This window comes from Lagopus muta, chromosome 4, assembly GCF_023343835.1.
Source record: "Lagopus muta isolate bLagMut1 chromosome 4, bLagMut1 primary, whole genome shotgun sequence".
Classification (NCBI taxonomy): domain Eukaryota; kingdom Metazoa; phylum Chordata; class Aves; order Galliformes; family Phasianidae; genus Lagopus; species Lagopus muta.
Genome location: NC_064436.1, coordinates 5,539,442 through 5,554,376, shown reverse-complemented (window position 1 = coordinate 5,554,376; position 14,935 = coordinate 5,539,442). Strand labels below are relative to the sequence as shown.

At 39.7% G+C, this 14,935-nt stretch overlaps 1 protein-coding gene across 4 annotated transcripts in view; it reads left to right on the top strand.

The window, feature by feature from the left end:
• The window catches only part of SPOCK3 (SPARC (osteonectin), cwcv and kazal like domains proteoglycan 3), a 162,413-nt gene that overhangs the window by 64,552 nt on the left and 82,926 nt on the right, over window positions 1–14,935 (top strand). For 3 of the 4 annotated variants that reach the window (XM_048941099.1, XM_048941100.1, XM_048941102.1), the window contains one exon: window positions 8,197–8,311. The exons of the other annotated variant lie outside the window; for it this stretch is intronic. In XM_048941099.1, coding sequence (XP_048797056.1) covers window positions 8,197–8,311 — 115 coding nt within the window. The remainder of the gene's footprint in view (window positions 1–8,196; window positions 8,312–14,935) is intronic. 4 annotated transcript variants of the gene reach the window in all.

The following is a 14,935-nucleotide window of genomic DNA, read 5'->3' as shown; positions in this document are numbered from 1 at the left end:
ACTTGTGTCATGAGGTAGGGAGACTGTCATAATGATAACTTTCTGTAGTCTACCAACACTCACTTCTTCCTAAGTATTATTCCAAGGCTGTGCCGTAAGCAAGACTTCACTTGTCTAAAGTTTAAAGTTGACAAAGTTTCAAGTCAAATAAGATCTAACTATAAATTCTGTTTTTCACCTCGAGAACCATGCACGTAGACTTGGGATTTTTCCATCTTTTGAATGGGGCATCGTGAGTGCCTGGCTGTGGAGTTGTGTGCTCTGCTGGGGCAGGCTGCAAGCCCTGCAGTTTATGGTACAGAATCTTCACGAGGGGTTTCCCCTTGATTCTGTTACGGCTGTGCCATTTTTTGCTCCTCTCCATCAAGTGGGAATATTCCATGGGAAAAGTATTCTCCCAAGTGAAAGCTCATGAATGCTTTTTATTTTTTCAAATGCAAACTTACAGTGAGAGAGTGGAATTGCAATAAAAAACCCCGTTGAAACAGGAGCATTAACAATTCCACTAAAAGTCTGCTGCATCACAGTGAAATAATAATGATAGAGATAGGTGATACAGGCAGTGTGTCAACGTGTTATGGGCAGACAGGTTCTCTGAGGTTAGAAATAGTTTCCTAACCTTCTCTGTTGGCTTTTGCTTCTTTTCATTGTATGGAGTCAGTATCTGGCTTTTCCGAAGCTTGCCTATAAGTCTGTGAAAGCATTGAATAAGCAGATCTTGAAATTGAAGCTCTGAACTCCAGCTCGGCTTTCTATTTTCTGTGGGGGAAAAAAAAATGGATTATAGGAACTACTGATGCTTCTACAGATTTTTTTTTTTTTTTTTTTTTTTTTGGCTGCATTAAGTTTTAGCAGTTTTACACAATGAAATTACAAGTCAAATTTAGTAATTGAAAAAGCCTGTCTGCAGAAGTATGAATACTTTCAAGCTGCATAAATCCCTGCTGCCCGTATGTAATAGGAATATTCAGCTTTGTATCTGTGTTTTCAAATTGTTACCTGTTATTTTTAAAAGTCATTTGATCTGTTATCTCTCAACCCCACCCTTGTCTTTCAGGCTTTGGTGTAAGTTCTTGGTACTCATGTGCCTCCTTGTCAGAGTCACCACTCATCATACAAGTGTCTTCTCATTAATCACTTACTGTGTTCTGTGTCTGTGTTCTTACCCAAAGCAACAGTATACTGGGACCCTTTGCAAATGGTATTCAGCCAACATTCATTAATTTGCTAGCAATATATTTTTTTAGTTTTTTTATTTTATGCACTTTTCGTGCATACACTCCTAGGTGCTCTGAAAGTAATGCCTCTGTTAGACTGCCCTTCTGCTGCAACCTGTCACACAGCAACAAAATGGGTCGGAATGTTGGTGGGAAGGTTCAGCCTCTACTGCCATAACATCATCATCTGCCTCTGGTGTCGTGCACCAGCATGATAACACAGGAGGCATCACATTTGGAAAAGCCATCCTAAGCTTTTCTAATATTCTCCTAGACTTCTGGTGTACGGAGTTTTTTGCAAAACACATCCTTAATCTGATCCCGGATTTCAGTGTTAGTGTGTTATGATGTTGAAAAGGATGCAGTTAAAGGAATCAATACAGTCCTGCATATGATAATGAAACGGCTGCCTTAACAGCACTGGGATTCATTCCTTTATAGTTTGGTATATGTTGAAAGGCGTTCTTACATTAATCTAAGATGTCAGAATTGCTCACGTAGACAAATGTGTAATTTTATGAGTATTAATAACTGGTTATTGGAAATATCCAAGTATTCCAGGACCTCTTGCTCTGAAAATGTGCACTGATACTCAACTTGTGTTGCTGCAAAGTCTAAGTTACCATAAAAGATGGGAAGAATGTTATTAGCTGTATTTCAATCCACCAATACCTTTCCTTAAAACATTATTAGACACTTACCCAAAGAGTACTTGTTCCCACTGAACTCTTGTGATTATATACGTATGCATGTAGATGTGTTTAAGTGTTTCAATTCTGAGTCTCATATTTATGTAAGTATTTGCATGAGTATAAAAATGTAACACTAGTTTAGAAAATAATATGGAACAGGTATTATCTTTGAAAACAATTGAAGTATTTTATTAATTGGGTTGCTGCTAAAAGGTGCATTTTGTCCTTACAATTATTTTAGAAACAAGCAGTTAGCAGTTATTTGGACTATTTGAAGCTGAGTAGTTTTAGTAGCTTTACGTATGTTTTATCAAAATAAATAAACCATATTTTCTTCATATTATGCCCTTACATCAGATAAAAATAGAACGTACTGTAGTACATTTCATTTTTAGACTGCAGATATAAGTAGCTTAGAGGCTGTGGTTGTTGAGCACAGTTGCATACTCATAGATGCTGGTTTGTGTGTGTGTGTGTGTGTGTGTTTGTGTATATATACTTTTTTTAAGTGCAGAGGATGTTTTCCTTTGCTCAATAGAAGTATTTGGTGGGAACAGTGGACAATTTCCATGTAATGGAGGAAACTTGAAATGACATTTCCGTGGAGGATGAACACCCTGAAGATGGTTTTATTTGCAACAACTGTAGCATTTCTTACAGACCATTTCGCTGAATAATTTTTGGCTTTTATTGTGTTAGTTTATATTGTTTACCTATTTACAGAAGTATTGTGTATACAGTAGTACAACAGAAAAGGATTTTGAAGCGATTTCAGCCAGGTATTTTTAGTTGTGTCTTTACCTTTTAGCTATTTCATCTACCTAGTTTTGTAGCAATTTGGGTAACCAAGGATATGCAAATGCATGCACACACATGTGTGTAATTCGTGAATACATTTCTGTACAGTGAATTGAAATCATTTAGAATCATGTTCAATAAAATTGTTCGATTTAGCTCATTTGCAAGCCCTGGGAAATCATAATGGATTTTAATGGAGATCCATTAGTTGAATGCTGTGACAACAATTATGTTGATCTAACTTATTTTGCTATAAAAACTGAAACATCAGCACGTGTAGCAAAGTTACTGATGTTTTAAAACTAGAAATCTACTAGTTACCTAGTATACACTAGTTAGAGCTAGATGATCTTAAAGGTCCCTTCTGACCCAAACCGTTCTATGATTGAATGGAGTCTGAATTCTTACAGCTGTTTTAAGAAAGGCTACATGATAGATTTTTAGTACCTAACTTGTGACGAGATCTTGCCTTCGATAGCAGTGCCAACTTAGTCCTGTTTTCCTGCCGACCTGCTTTATGTCCTGATGCAGAGTCCATAGTGCCACCAAATCCTGAATAATCATAAAACAAATTTTAAAAGCGTGTTATTTAGATTTCGTTTTAGCACAGCTAGATCAGGCATTCAGGTAGCCGTTCAGACCCACAAAATGCTTATATGGAGGTGAAAATGTGACAGAAGGCTGCAGTGACTTGCTAGTGGGAGAGAGCAGAACTTTCGAACTGGCAGTATATGGAGAAAAGGATATATGAAACTGGATCATTTTATTTGGCAAACCTGCATAACTTCTAGTCTGGTATGCCTCTTCTGAGGAAGATTGGTCTTTAAAGCCTTTCTTCAGAAAGAGATGCTTCAGAGCGTCCCAGTTCTCAATGCTAAACTGAGCTTAGTGGTGTAGAATGCCAGAAACAGTAGTGCACCTGAGCATATTCCTGATGAAAGGTTTTACACAGTTGAGCCTGCTTAATCAGGCTGGACTTTTCCTGAGCACTCTTATGAGAAGATGCTTCTTGAGTGGATGCAACCTTCATACATGCAGACAACTACTTATTGAATCATTTGTTCATGAGCTGAAACTTCTAAAGTGTTTGTAACCTCCAGAGGTTCTAATCCAAGCTCTTAATTACTTCACCACCAACAGAAACACCTTCTCTCTATGCTTCTTACTGAAGTTGCACGTTCATTGGATCAGATGAAAAAAATACATAGGAAGATTCTTTGCACTGAAGGTTCAGCTGTAGCTGCCCATTCTGCTTTTCATGTTACCTAGTGTATGATGCGAAATGCAATCCCAGGAAGAGGAAACAAAAATTCTAGGTTCTTCTTTTCAGACCACTCCTATCAAGTTACTGAGGAAGACTGTTTCTTATTATTTTCTTAAGTTTATTTGTGAATCTGAGACTGTTTATGTCCAGTGGTTCCTCTTCATATGGAAACATGATTACTCTCAGGTATATTGCATATCAAGATTGGGATCTCTCTTGGAGCGTGGCTGCACAGGTGGGCGTCCAGATGGGTCTTGAACACATCTGCAGAGAAGGAGAATCCACAATCTCTCTGGGCAGCCTGTTCCAGTGCTCCATCACCCTCACCACGAAGAAGTTATTTCATGTATTGGTGCAGATCTTCCTATGCTCTGATTTATGTCTGTTTCACCTTGTCCTGCCCCCACAGACCACCTCTTTTACCAGAAGTAAAAGCACTGATTAGGTTTCTTCAAGAATTAGGTAGTTTATCAAAGCAAGTAATATGAACATAAGTTCAGGTGTTCATAAGTAATATGAATAGCTCAGTTGTTTTTTTGCTTAGGGTTGTAGCTTAGACATGTGACTAATTTTTGGTATTCTAGTTGATTTTCAGTTTTCTCCCCTACCTCTTAAACTAGAGGAATTAAACCAATCAGTGGATGCTCAAAATATGTCTTAGGTTTTGGCAGATGTAGTTGATCATTTGTGCGGGTTTTTTTTCCTACCCATCAGAAATGAATCTAGAACTTTAGAGGGCGAAAGTAGAATTCAAATGTGAAAACTCTGCCCTTTAACCTTTCTTCCCTATTTGTTTTTGCTGGGTATGAAAGCTCCATCTGTCTGATTGCAAAATAATGGTCCTTTACTGTGATTTCTACCACAGAGCTTCTGTCAAGAGGATTACTGTGTTGTCTTGCTTTCACTCGATTTTCTTTTGTATTCCCAGTAAAAATGATCTGGCTAATGTCAGTTTCTGGCAGTGCTAGCTGTAAATTGACTTAAAGAAGAGATTATGAGCTTTCCTGCATTGCTGTTCCAAATCTGAAAAATAAATAGATCCATTAGTAATAATTGAATCAGTTTTTATGAGTATTAATTGCTTCCTCAGGATGTGAGGATAACAAATCCATATCCGTCTGTAAAAAGTCACCAAGCGAGCCTAATTCCATTCCAAATGTGCAAATTATTTTTAATTAATACTGCGAGTTCTTAGAGAAAGATTAGATGATACAAATCATTTTTTTATTTAATAATTCTTTTTGTAACCCCTATTTCAATTTTTCTGCTTACTGAAATTTAAGTAAGGCTGCATTTAGTGTTATGTTAGGGAAATGCATATTAAATATGTGTGTAACATCACAGAATGGTTTGGGTTGGAAGGGCACTTCAAGATCATCTAATTCCAATCCTCCTGCTATAGGCAGGGACCAGGGTGCTCACAGCCCCATCAGCCTGGCCTAAATAACACATGGCAAGCACTTTCTCTTTTTTATTATTTATTAGGAGCTAAGTGGAGTTGGGTATTATCAAATCAACAAAGCTAAGGTCAGTCAGACCTGTGTCTTTAGAAATTGGTTGAATCTGACTTCCTTGGAAGTCAGCTGATGTATTAGAGGCACTGATAAATGATGTCTTGTGGGCTGGTTTCCAGTATGAACGTAGTACTGTGTTGTAGGTGTCTGTTTTAGCAGAAAATGATAGCAGTGTGATTTGTTGCCAATGAAAGACTGCACGCTCAAAGTGGGAGTAATGCCAGCATTTTTGATCAGTGTTTACCAGAAGATACAGTGAAGAATTAGAGACTATTCTGTATCTTTCTTGAATTAGCTTGTTTGAGTTATAGACTTACATGGTATCAATAGTCAGATATGTCTCTAAGGTGTAAGGAGAGTCTAGTTCCTTCAGAGCATGAAAAGCTTTAAACTGGAATGGGGGGGGGGGGGGGGAGGGAAGAAGAGGGAGGGAGTGAAAGGCTTTCACTGTATTATTTATACGTCTAGTTGAGGTGTGTGATGGAGTTCCAAAGGTAAAAAGTCATGAAGAAACATTAGAAAAATATGAGGGCTGAAAGCAATGCCTGTGATTTTATGTTGGCCCACGACACCAGAGCTGGATGTTGATGTTATGGCCGTAGAGGCTGAATCTCCTCACCAATGTTCCGTTTGTTTTGTTGCTGTGAGATGGATGGCAGCACAGGGGCAGCCTGATAAAATGGTGTTTGATGTGGAAGCATGTATAAAGCAAAGCTGTGTCATTGAATTCTTCCACATGGGAAAAAAAAAGGAACGCGTTGACATTCATCAGCACTTGCTAAAAGTTTACAGAGACCAAACGTTACTTTGAGCAGCATTAATTTCTGAGCAATCTATGTATGCAGAAATATATTTCTGTTCAAAATGGAACGATGTATAAAAATATACAAAAGGAGAACATTAAGGAAAAAAGATTTAAACATTTTGATTATGTATTCTTCAAAATGAAGTATTCATTCTCTGATTATATGTCTGATACAGTCTGATATCTGTATGCGTACATATGTATTTCCATAGATGGTAGGAGGATGCTTGTTTCAAAGGACCTGAGGGTGAACTACTTTAATTTGAAGTTATTTACATTTTTCAAATGCAGAATATATGTAGAATGTGGTTCCATGTCCCTGCCAATTGTTGGTGGTGTTCCAGAAATGAATTTGTTTTTAGGATGTGTGTTACTAGACATTCTAGACAACTTCTTGTAATAGAAGTGCTTTCAAAAAAGTAGCTACAATGTATTTCTGTTTCTTATATTTATGTAACAACATTGGTTGATTTACCAACAAAAAAGTAGCCATTTCCCTGCAACTGTTACTGGTGTGAAAGCATGTAAGATACTTGGAAACCTATGTTTTTATTTATCAACAAAATTCTAATTACAGTGAGCTGTTAGTGGATGCGTATGCCAAGAGGAGCACAACAAAAAATTGAGGTTCCTAGGAAAAAAGAGGTTCATCAGGAAAAAGGAATTAAATGCAAAGATGCCCAAGCCTATGCGCATATAAAGACACAAATTTGCCCACAGAATGCATTTATCAGATTTACTCTCATAGTTAGCAATCTTGTAATAGATAGTAGTAAAATCATGGTCTGCAAACACAAAATAGAATTCAGGTGTAATGTTCTAGTTGGTGTGCTGTTTACTTGATACAGATTAGATTTTAAATTTTCACTGTGCTGATTTACAACTCTTCATTTGAAACTTAGAAGATGAAATTAGGATCAATGTATGAACTATCTGGATTTGAAACTGGTTTTCTGAATCATCTGGAATAGGTTGCAAATGTTGCAATAATTGATAATCGCTTTTGGTGATGATTTTTGCTTTTGTTGCCTGGATTTCTGGGATGCTCGTGTCCTGTCACAATTTAATAAAAGTCAATGACATTATCATTTGCTGACAGTGATATTTATCTGTTTTGTTACTACTTTGAAAGGTGCTAATTTAAGAAACCAGGATTATTCACTGGGAACAGCAGGTTGGAGGCCAAGAAAAATGGCTAAGATCTCACGCCCGTCCTGGTGTGATTGTTCTCTGTCTGAAACAATGTGCACTAATGTCATTTTGAGATGAGTTTCATCAAGCACACTGAACATCAAAAATGAAGAAATCTTTGTAGAAGGAGACAAATGGGAAGAGGGAACCAGCCTTCTGATGCCGTTTTTGACTGACGCCCAGTGTGGCTTTGGGCTTGCTGCTCTTTCCCCATCTGTACAATGGGAACATTGCAGATTTTATAAGCACTATGGTTGGTGTATGAGAATTATTGTCAGCTCATTGAAAGTGATGTGTGTCCATGTGTGTGGCAATTAATAAACTATCAGAATCTACTGAGGATGATAAATGCAAGAGTGTTTTACTTGCAATTGCCTTTGTTACAAATGCTGACCAGGAGAGAGTTGGATGGGGCACTCAGTGTTTTTATAAATAAGTGACAGTGGTAACATGTGAAAATATACATGAATACACGTGATTTGTGACGATCCATTTTCCTTGGTAAGGAACTTCACACAACTAACTTTCTTTGACCCTATTATTGAATATCCTGCCTTTTATGCTGATGGAAATCAGAGCCTTTCATTTCGGTGAGCTGTAAAAACAACAGGCCAACCCTCCCCCCATACTTGGTGGGTTTTGTGTGCGGTGTGTTTCTTTTCTTTAAGTGCCTGCTTCTAGGTAATCGTTAACAATTTTCTAAAATTGTTTTTAGCTTTAGATCCGGCTAAAGACCCGTGTTTAAAGATGAAATGTAGTCGTCATAAGGTCTGTGTTGCACAGGATCAACAAACTGCTGTTTGCATTAGCCACCGAAGGCTTACACACAGGTAAATACTTTAAAAGTTAATCCTATAGACTTTTTCAGTAGTATTCATGACTGACTGTAAACCATAAGTATGCTATAATTAGTTATGTAACAACATATAAGCAGTGGATTTTAGAAGTAATTATGCATGCATAATTTGATTAGACTGTTTAATATTTGATTTTTTTAATGGGCCGTTAAGCTGGAGGGTGTACATATTTAAAAAACACAAGCTGATGATCATCTGCATTTAAGCAAATACCAACCATACTAGTACCGAACCAATCTAATGATTGTGATAATGTCCTGCTGCTATTCATTCATCACTGCTTATATGAAACAAGAGGTCTTCAAAGCTGCACGTTATGTGGTGTAACTTTTTTCTTTTAGGCTACTTTGTTTTCCTTTTTTTTTTTTCTTTTTTTTCTTTTTCTTGCATTGGATTAATTAAATAGAAGGAGCAAACATATGAAAAAGTTATTCAGAATCAGAATGCAGATTTGTTTTATTGTATTGTATTTTATTTTTTTGTAGCAAACAATTCCAGGTCCTCTATTTATGTATGTCTCGGTGTGGCCAAATGTTAATGGCTTCATTTGGGGAAGACAATATGTAGGTAGGGGGCATGAAGCTTACTCTTAGTTGAATTGTGAGATTGTTGTTTGCTCAGGAGTTGGAGTCAGATTGACTTTTTGACTTGGAGTTGGTCAATTTGCTGCTCTTCATTGTGGGAAGCTTAGCATGGTAGAAAGAACAGAGCCCCACTAAACTTCAGTAACATGATTGAGCTCAGGATTTGATAAAGTTTCGTAATCATTAAACGCTGAAAAGGGTGAGGAAAAACAGTCTTGTGTAATGTAAAAAGATAATTTCAAGCTTTTTAGAAAGCCAGTACTGTGTAATGAATGATATAGAGAATGTTCTTCCTAGCATCTAGTTACATTTAAATACATCCATCTGTGTCTTTTTAAACAAGCAGAGTAGTACACAGTGAAAGGAAAAGTTTAAACTATCTAGATCTGCAGCTGCAGTTAATTAACAGAACCTTATTTGTAGAGGTTTGCTGTTCATATCAAATAATCTCAGACTACAGCTAATCATTTTGGTTTAATAAAATGTTACATATAAAAAGTTGAAAGAAATATTTTCAGACAAAGGCAGGTATGTTAGTTTCAGCTACATGTGAACATTTGGCAGTATGTCAGCATTGATAGTTCAGCATTTCTGGGGCTTTACACACGCTGTTGAAAGCAGTGGAGAAAGTGATATCTTAATTTTATGAATACTTGAAGATGTGCCTTTGTTTTAGATGAAATATTAGATGAATATTACATGAAAAATAGATTTATCTACCCTTCAGATTAGATGAAACTGGATATGATGGTTGAATTAGTAAATATATTGACATCTGCCTTCATACCCAGATTATTCCTCCCACAGTTCCTGGCATTCATTTTGAAAGGTATCTTAATATCTTAATGGGCAAAGCCTTTCTGAATATAGTACTGGATCTGTATGGGAACGGCTGAGTCATGGCCTGAACCTCTGATTGATCTCCTGAGGCGAGCCGTGAGTCAGCCAGAGGAGCACAGGTGAAGGCAATTCAGCTGTGCTGCCTCCTAGACCTATTTGAGAGCTGGCTACCAGGGGGGAAGGTTCTCTACTGGAGATCTGCTCTGCTGGTGTTTTGTGAGTGAGTCCAGGATAGGGGTAAGCTTCCTATCTGTTCTCTTCTTGTTATCATAATCTGCTTCGTCCAACTCTCTACTTCATTTTGTAATAATAACATCTTAATATTCATTGATTATACAGAGCCATAACAGGAAACATAGGCTCTGCAGATGTAGTCTTGTAAGCTAGATGAAGCAATTCACCACCTACTTGTCCTGAACCAGGACACAGATCTACAGGCATAGATGTCTGTTCCCACAGGTTATTAAGCTCAAGGAGAAATCAGTTGCTTTGTGCTTTCCTTCTAATGAGGTTTTCTTCCTGCAGTCTTTGACCTTTATGTGGTGTAGTAAGATAAGTGTCTGAGCAGCGTATTCACAGGCAGTCTTGTCTGCTGGTCTCTTAGTCTGTTAACTTCTTTAGCACAAGGTGATAATCCTTCACTAAAACCTATAACTTGCATATTGATTTTCATTGTCTGTTTTTCCAAGTTTTCCCAAAGAACTGGTCTGCACAGCTATGTGCTTTGGTAAAATATTAAATGAGAAAACAATGTATCACCAAAGCTATCAGTTTGCATTATCTACTTGTTCCCCTATATTCAGCACTCGTGAGGCCGCACCTCGAGTACTGTGTCCAGTTTTGGGCCCCTCACTGCAAGAAAGATATTGAGGCCCTGGAACGTGTTCAAAGAAGGGCAACGAAGCTGGTGAGGGGTCTGGAACACAGGCCATATGAGGAGAGGCTGAAGGAGCTGGGAATGTTCAGCCTGGAGAAGAGGAGGCTCAGGGGAGACCTTATTGCTCTCTATAACTTCCTGAAGGGAGGTTGTAGTGAGCTGGGGGTCGGCCTCTTCTCTCGTGTCATTAGGGATAGGACCAGGGGGAATGGTTTCAAGCTACGCCAGGGGAAATTCAGGCTGGACATGAGGAAGTATTACTTTTCAGAAAGGGTGGTCAGGCACTGGAATGGACTGCCCAGGGAGGTGGTGGAATCACCGAGCCTGGGGGTGTTCAAGGAAAGACTGGATGTTGCGTTGAGGGACATGGTTTAGTAGGAGCTATTGGGAATAGGTGAACGGTTGGACTGGGTGATCTTTTAGGTCTTTTCCAACCTTAGTGATTCTATGATTCTATGATACTTGTATTAATTTCTGATATATCAGCTGTTTGTGGTTGTTATGTGGTTAAACATTGACCGAACTTCATCTCAATAATTTGCCTCTTTCACTTTTTAATTAAAAAGAAAAAAAAAGGCAGCTGGAGACATCTTCTAGAAAATAATTGAAATATTTTGTATGGATTGTAGAGAACTCTTCAAAAAAAAAAGAGCCGATTGGATGTACTAAGCTATATTTGTTGTGTAGGTTGTAGATATTCCAGAGATTATTCTCAAGACATCTGCACATGAAAATTAGCTTTAAGCATGCGAGCTAATGGAGTGGCAAAGGTTATGTTCAAGAGACAGTCAGTAAAGAGGAGACTGCATACCTCCAAGACAAATGAAAGATTTATAAGCACCTTTGGGCCTGAGATGTGCTGGTATAGCAGAATAGATTACTGTGGAAAGTTATCTAGTTGAAACTTTCCGACTTGACTATTATTAGAAGCACTGCTTCCAAGCAGCAATCACAGAATCACCCGGGTTGGAAGGGACCCCAAGGATCATGTAGTTCCAACCCCCCTGCCTAGCAGGGCCGCCAAACATACACATTCAGATCAGGTTGCCCAGGACCCCGTCCAACCTGGCCTTAAACACGTCCAAGGACGGGGCATCCACAACCTCCCTGGGCAGCCTGTTCCAGGGCCTAACCACTCTCCTGGTAAAGAACTTCCCCCTAACATCCAACCTAAATCTTCCCTCCTTCAACTTAAAACCATTTCCCCTAGTCCTGCTGTTGTCAGCCCTTTTGAAGAGTTTACTCCCCTCCTGGGTGTAGGTTCCCTTCAGGTATTGATAGGCTGCAATGAGGTCGCCCCGCAGCCTTCTCTTCTCCAGGCTGAACAAGCCCAACTCCCTCAGCCTGTCCTCATAGGGGAGGTGCTCCAGCCCCCTGATCATCTTAGTCGCCCTCCTCTGGACCCTTTCCAAAATCTCAATGTCTTTCTTGTACTGAGGGCTCCACACCTGGACACAGTACTCCAGATGGGGCCTCACAAGAGCCGAGTAGAGAGGGACAATCACCTCCCTGTCCCTGCTGGTCACCCCTCTCCTGATGGAGCCCAGGATCCCATTTGCCTTTCGAGCTGCCAGAGCGCACTGCTGGCTCATGTTCAGTCTCTCGTCCATCAGGACCCCCAGGTCCTTCTCTGCCGAGCTGCTCTCAAGGACCGCTCCTCCCAGCCTGTACAGGTGCCTGGGGTTCTTCCGGCCCAAATGCAAAACCCTGCACTTTGCCGTGTTGAACCTCATCAGGTTCACCTGAGCCCAGCCCTCCAGCCTGTCGAGGTCCCTCTGAATGGCATCCCTTCCTTCCACCGTATCAACCGCACCACTCAGCTTGGTGTCGTCAGCAAACTTGCTGAGGGTGCACCCAATTCCCTCATCGATGTCATTAATAAAGATGTTCAAGAGCACCAGTCCCAAGACAGACCCTTGGGGGACACCACTTGTTACCGGCCTCCACCTGGACATAGAGCCATTGACCACCACCCTCTGTCTGCGGCCTTTCAACCAATTGCTTATCCATCGGGTCGTCCACCCATCAAATCCACTTCCCTCCAATTTGGAGATGAGGATGTGGTGGGGGACCATGTCAAAGGCCTTGCTCAGGTCCAGGTAAATGACATAGGTCGCCTTCCCAAGCAATATTACCTTGTTAACTTCATGTGTTAAAGTTTTGTCTCTCTTTGAGGTAATAACATAGGCAAAGACATCTGCTGTACCCTTGGGATCCATGAATTAATCTCATCAGATTCCGTGGACTTGGGCATTTTCCAGTTCCTTAGGTGGTCTTAAACCTGATCTTCTACAGTGGATAGTTTCTCATTTTTTTTCCCCAGTCCCTGCTTTAGCATACTACAGTGTGGCTAGAGCATTTGCTGGTGAAAACCAAGGCAAGAAGATTTGCTGAGTTCCTCAGCCTTCTCCATGTCCTGACTAGTCAGATCTCCCTTCTGAAGAGGGCTCACCTTCTCCCTGCTCTTGTGTTCATCGCACTGACATTTACTGATAAGCATTTCATGTCGCCTTCCACATCCCTGTCCAGATTTATTTCTACAGAGCTTTCACTTTCCTGGCTGCTTGGACAATTTCTCTGTATTTCCCCCCAGGCTACCTGTCTTTGCTTCTGCTCTTCACCCAAACCATCCTTTAGGACGTGCCGAAACTTAGTGTTTCCTCCCCATTCTCTTAGTTGGTGCTACGTGATTTTTTCAGTGAATATCTGTTATGGCTGAATTAGTGGTGTTAGTCCAGAACCTCTTCAAAAAGTGTCTTTTGAATTCACAAGCTTTGGTAAGATCCGGAGATTACCATGGCATTCTGAATTACATTGTTGTGCTGCAAAGTTTGTCCATTTCAGCTGTCGGTACATTTTTTTCAACGTTTTTATCAGATTTACTAAATTAATAAGGATGTGTACAGCACTGATTTCCACAAGGTGTTTTAAAAAAGAAGTTTGTTTCTTGAAGATGCCTAAGGCGAGATACTTTTCTTTCTGCAGTGCCAGAGTATTCAACTTGTGTGCTGATCCTGTTTAAACTGCCTGAGAAATTTTAGGAGTGATATATATGGGGTGTTGAAAGGCTTTTGTCTGGTAGAGAAGGTTGAACATTACCTGCTTGACATGACAGTGCTTTTATTGCTACAATACCTCTGAGGGAATGAGGCAGTCAGGAAAACACTGAGAACCTTGTGCCAGACAAATAAGGCTTACTCTTTTTCTGCTGAAGAGTTCTTTTAGATGCCTTGTTATTTGATTATTATAAAAGAAAATGTTCTTGCTGTATAGTTCTTGCTGTGATGAGTGTTTCATCACCCACTGAGTTTTGGGGAAGCTATTTTTAAATCAAGTGCCAGTGTTTTACTTCAAAAATTGCTCCTCTTTACGCTTTATGTAATCTTCACTTATATTTCATTGAAAAGAGGGAAGAATACTTAAAACATATTGTTAAATATTTAATAATCCTTTTAATGAAATGCCATAAAAATTAAGTACAAGTATTACACTTCGATATTTTAACTCATTTGTAAATGAAGTTTAATTATTCTTAATGACAAATTAAGATGTTAAATATATTATTTATAATAATCATAGAATCATAGAATCACCAAGGTTGGAACAGACCTAAAAGCTCATCCAGTCCAACCGTTCACCTATTCCCAATAGCTCCCACTAAACCATGTCCCTCAACACAACATCCAGTCTTTCCTTGAACACCCCCAGGCTCGGTGACTCCATCACTTCCCTGGGCATCCATTGCAGTGCCTGACCACCCTTTCTGAAAAGTAATACTTCCAAATGTCCAGCCTGAATCTCCCCTGCCGTAGCTTGAAGCCATTCCCCCTGGTCCTATCACTAATGACACGAGAGAAGAGGCCGACCCCCAGCTCACTACAACCTCCCTTCAGGAAGTTATAGAGAGCAATGAGGTCTCCCCTGAGCCTCCTCTTCTCCAGGCTGAACATTCCCAGCTCCTTCAGCCTCTCCTCATGCGGCCTGTGTTCCAGACCCCTCACCAGCTTTGTTGCCCTCCTTTGAACACGTTCCAGGGCCTCAATGTCATTCTTGCAGTGAGGGGGGAGAAGGCTGGGAGAAGAAATGATTTTTGCTCACAAACTTAGCAAAAGGGCAAATGTTTGAAGAGAAAATATTACAGATCAGTGAAATTTTGATAGGCAAACTGGAACTGAATAATCTTCTTCACAAAGTTCAGAAACATGCTAGCTCTGACCTTCCTGATCACAGCAGGATTTTTCTACAGGCTTTCTTCCTCTACCTTCTTGGTTATGTAATTGAAAGTGTTACTGAAAA